The sequence below is a fragment of the Primulina huaijiensis genome, chromosome 4, assembly GCF_012295235.1.
Source record: "Primulina huaijiensis isolate GDHJ02 chromosome 4, ASM1229523v2, whole genome shotgun sequence".
NCBI lineage: Eukaryota > Viridiplantae > Streptophyta > Magnoliopsida > Lamiales > Gesneriaceae > Primulina > Primulina huaijiensis.
Genome location: NC_133309.1, coordinates 477,690 through 482,269, shown reverse-complemented (window position 1 = coordinate 482,269; position 4,580 = coordinate 477,690). Strand labels below are relative to the sequence as shown.

Genomic DNA, 4,580 nt, shown 5'->3' with positions numbered 1-4,580 from the left:
CACCTACTCATATATATTGCAATTTTTTCATTCTATATGTTTCTCATTTTGAAATTTTTTTTTTCATCTTGTATATAATAATTGTCTTAAGTTTTGTATCTTTCATTTTGANCACTTTGAACAAGGTTAGTGGATTTCTTCAACGAATGGACTTGGTTCGCAAATATGCGTTTGGGAAGATGTTGATCATTGGTTCGGAAGGCCCATTCAAAGTGAAGGGATTGTGGCTTTTCCGCGGTACAGAAATTCCTAAGTTTGTGCTCGACGAATGTTACGACATGGAACTATATGAGTGGACTAAGGTGGATATCAACGATGAAGCTCAAAAGGAACGTGTCAGTCAGATGATTGAAGATGCTGAACCTTTCGAAGGCGAGCCTCTCTTGGATGCGAAGTGCTTCAAGTAAAGAAAACTTGTGCTTGACCTGTATTTTGAGGTTGTAGAATCTCTATTTTGTTTTCCTGAATTCCAAATTTATCCTCATTACCAGAACATAATTTAAATCTGCAGCTTTCTCAAAATTTTATGATTTTAAACAAGGCGCGCTAGTGTCCTTCATTTGTGTTTGTAAAACGTTTCTTTTATCAATGTTAAACTCGACGTAGACTCTTCCGATTTTCTTTCCTAATAATTTGAGGTTCGGTTTTATTTTTCATCTTGATTTTGAAGAAATCCATTGGCTGATTGAAGTTGATTTTGTTTTAATTTGTCTCGAGTGCATTTTATAATCCATTAGGATTGTTGAGATATAAGTCGAATTAACATGCGTATTTTGAATAAATATAGATTTTAATTTCATTTTATTTTTTGGAATTTGAATGTATTTGACATGAATTATATATGGTGGTATATACATTTATCTCTATAAAATGGGTAATTTGATCGATGATTGTTTTTGGGTAATTTGTATTCATCTCCACTATATTTATTTTATGTGTGACGATTGAAATTCACCTCTTTTAATATTTTATATTAAAAAAAAAGTTATGAAGGAATCGTGACAAAGCTGAAAAAAGATATTTTGTAGGGCCACATAGAGAAGAAAATTCAAAAAGGTTGAAATTTTATAATCTCGATTTAGTTGCAATCCACATGAAAATCCACTGAATGCCTTGATAAAAGCTCAAAAGATTTATAATTAAAATAACATGATCAAAATGAGAATATATAATAATATTGAGACAACCAATCAAATAACCATATTATATATGTTTTGAGTGTGCTTNTAGTAATTAAGTAGCTCATAATATATAATAATATTAAGACAACCAATCAAATAACCATATTATATATGTTTTGAGTGTGCTTAATGCTTGCTTGACCTTAAGGTTAGTGCTCTAAAATCTTATATATATATGTCCAAGCTTTTCAAACATAAATAGTTGTTCCACCTACTCATATATATTGCAATTTTTTCATTCTATATGTTTCTCATTTTGAAATTTTTTTTTTCATCTTGTATATAATAATTGTCTTAAGTTTTGTATCTTTCATTTTGAATTTTTTTTTAAATATTTTTTCAATCGGAAGTTATGTATTAGACATGCGACCGACACATTGACGTCATGTCATTGTTACAACGAAAACGATAGTTCGGAGTCTAGCTAATGCCGTATTAATTGGCTGTTGTTTAGAAATAATAATTATAAAAAAACAGTCATTGTTAATTATATAAATATATATAATTAATTAAAAGAAATAATATTCTTGGTAGCATTACTAATTTAAAAAATTCCTTATTTATTCTAAAGTGTATATTCATTAATATCGTTATTATAATATGGTAAAAGTAAAGCAAAAGTGGAGCTTTAGCACGTGGACTCCTCACAACTTTTGTCCGACATGTACAACTCCATTAGCCCCTCATTATCATTAAAATATGTATTAGCATTAATTAACTTTAATGTCCATTAGCATTTAGACTAAAGATATGTACCATCCACGTGGCGATCATCCGACAGTCGGAATATCCACGTGTCGAGACATACAACCAATGATCAAGATGCAAGAGATTATATATACAATGGAAAGAGATTAAGTCAATCTAATTCGGGTTCTCAATTGAATACAATGTATTAAGAATAATAATATATATTTGATTTGACATGATTCTCGTCTTCAAAGTTAAGGTACCACAGCCTGACCTTTTCTTGATATGATTTGACAATAAAAATAATGTTACCTCTTTATTGTGGTCTAAAAAGCTCCTCTAACCACAATATATTAAGAATGTAGCTTGGTTGTATCCAAGTAATGTAGTCATGTTATTTTAAATTTAATATATCACCAATAATTCTTAGATTGGCTAATAATTATGTAAAGAATTAATGAGCTTGAGAATATCTTTATAATTATATGAGATCGAGCATTTATCGATTTATCAAAACCTAGAAATGCTAGCCAATCCAATGTTTGGTATACCGTTTCTTGCACCCAAGACACGATGAAAGTTTAAAATTTAAAGTTTTGACAATCAAAACGTAAATGATTGTCGTATGATTCTGATTTCATTCATAAGGTGTTTAAATAATTTATCTGTAGTGATTTACGCGTGGCTCCAACAATCCGGGTGTTTAGACGGTGACAAATCTTCTTATATCGATCTCCATATGAACAATCAATTGGAAAAACTTCATTCTTCAATCACCTAACAAGGTCTATAATCGAATATTGAATTCTTAGTTTAGATTGTACCAAAAATCTAAACGATTTTGACTTGAGATTAGTCTGTCGGAAGACACCGGAATCCAGCGGCTGAGCACGGTGGATGGTAGTGATCGGCCGTGTGCTTCCTTTTACATGGTGGTGGTCGAGCACTTGAGATGAGGGAGAGAGAATAGATAATCAAGACTATATTTTCTTGTGATTTTGATTGTGTTGAGTATTATCAATTTTTGATTGCACATATTTATTATCTCACAAAATTAATAATCAAACTAACTTTCAAATATGAAATCTTCTTATAAAATCCTTTATAAGTTTGATTATCATCAAACTAAATAACCAGATTGAATTTGATAATCTCAATAAAAACACAAAATTCAATACTTGTGTGATCCTTAATGGTTCATATATACAACTAGTCATGTGTTCACAACTCATGTGATTCGAAACAAGGTTTATTTATTTATTTTTTATAAAAGCTTACTATAATTAGCTTTATTCTGTGCAACAACTCTTTGATCATAAGAAATTCTGGCTGCACCCATCAGATCATGGTAGCGTCCAGTAGCATCGTTATATGATCTACTAGGTATCATTAAAATTGTCTGCAAGAACCAATAAATTGTGGTTAGCGTACATAATGATCCATTAAACAAATATATCTTGATCGAATCCCTTGGTATATCAAGAGTTGCATATGAATTCGATAACTATATGATTATCTTTGAGTAATCATAGTTACATCGCTATGGAAACACATTTGTATAAAGCACATGTCTTACTCTGACAATAGATTCTTTGCACTATTAACTCATCAGATCACAAATGATATCTACACCAAAAAATGAATCCCAACTTTAATGTACCGGCTCATACGTATGTCAAAACTACGAACAAACTCACCATCCGAGGACCTTGTGAAGTCGTTAAAAGAATCAAAGTGCATTTCTAATATATATAACCTCCATGTGGTCTCATATCAAATGACTAATAGTGTACAATTATAACTACAGACTTATCTACTCGATAAATGATAACCACTTGGAAAGTTTGATTGAGAATTGTTAAGTGATTCATCATATGATCAATCATTTGTATGTTTTGATATCTACATGTCTCTATCAATGAAACATGATACACCACATCACAAATGTTAGTCTCAAGCTCTAGTGACTTTTATCCTTATTTTAGACGGCCGAATCGACTTGGAACACATTTTAAAATATACAGTAACTTATAATTGAATTTCATGATCATTATCATAGGTACGACCTCATAGTACTATGATATATTCAAGATATTTATCTATATAGCTTGCATGGATATACAAATAAAGTAAATATCATAATCGGATAAACTATAAAATATTATTAAAATAAAATTTGTTTCTACACAAAAGTCAATAAAACTCGAGCTAGAAGTTGACTTGCTGAACACCTACTCTAACATCTAAGACCCACGAAAGACAATTATTGTTCTCACCATTTTGACTCTTGGAAATAGTTGAATCAACATAACACACAAATGCAAACACACACGCTACTGATTTATAAACAAAATTATCTGAACTAGTATCATCATTTAACAAATGTTAACTTTAAATAGATCAAATTAATGGACAGAAAATATGAAATGCACTTTGGGAGGTTGGCAATCCATTGGTAGAGAAGAAAAAGACCTTAAGAAGTGCAAAAAAATAAAGGGTTTTGGGAGTCCACTACGATGAAAAAAGTGCCCAAAAAAAAGAAAGAAAGAATTCCCAACATTGGCATGAGCTCATGTATTAGTTGGATGCACATGAAATAGTGAAATGTCTCATATATATGCTGTCTAGACTCCAAATTAACATGGTTTAATTTGACTCCACAAAAGTTAAGGTCGTGTGTTCGTCTTTAGGGGATATGTATTAAAATTA

At 30.6% G+C, this 4,580-nt stretch overlaps 1 protein-coding gene across 1 annotated transcript in view; it reads left to right on the top strand.

The window, feature by feature from the left end:
* Positions 1 to 407, top strand: part of LOC140975850 (elongation factor 1-gamma 2-like) — an 8,143-nt gene extending 7,736 nt beyond the window's left edge. Inside the window, exon 9 of the mRNA XM_073439779.1 lies at positions 202 to 407. Coding sequence (XP_073295880.1) covers positions 202 to 407 — 206 coding nt within the window. The remainder of the gene's footprint in view (positions 1 to 201) is intronic.
* Positions 408 to 4,580: the final 4,173 nt, after the last annotated feature.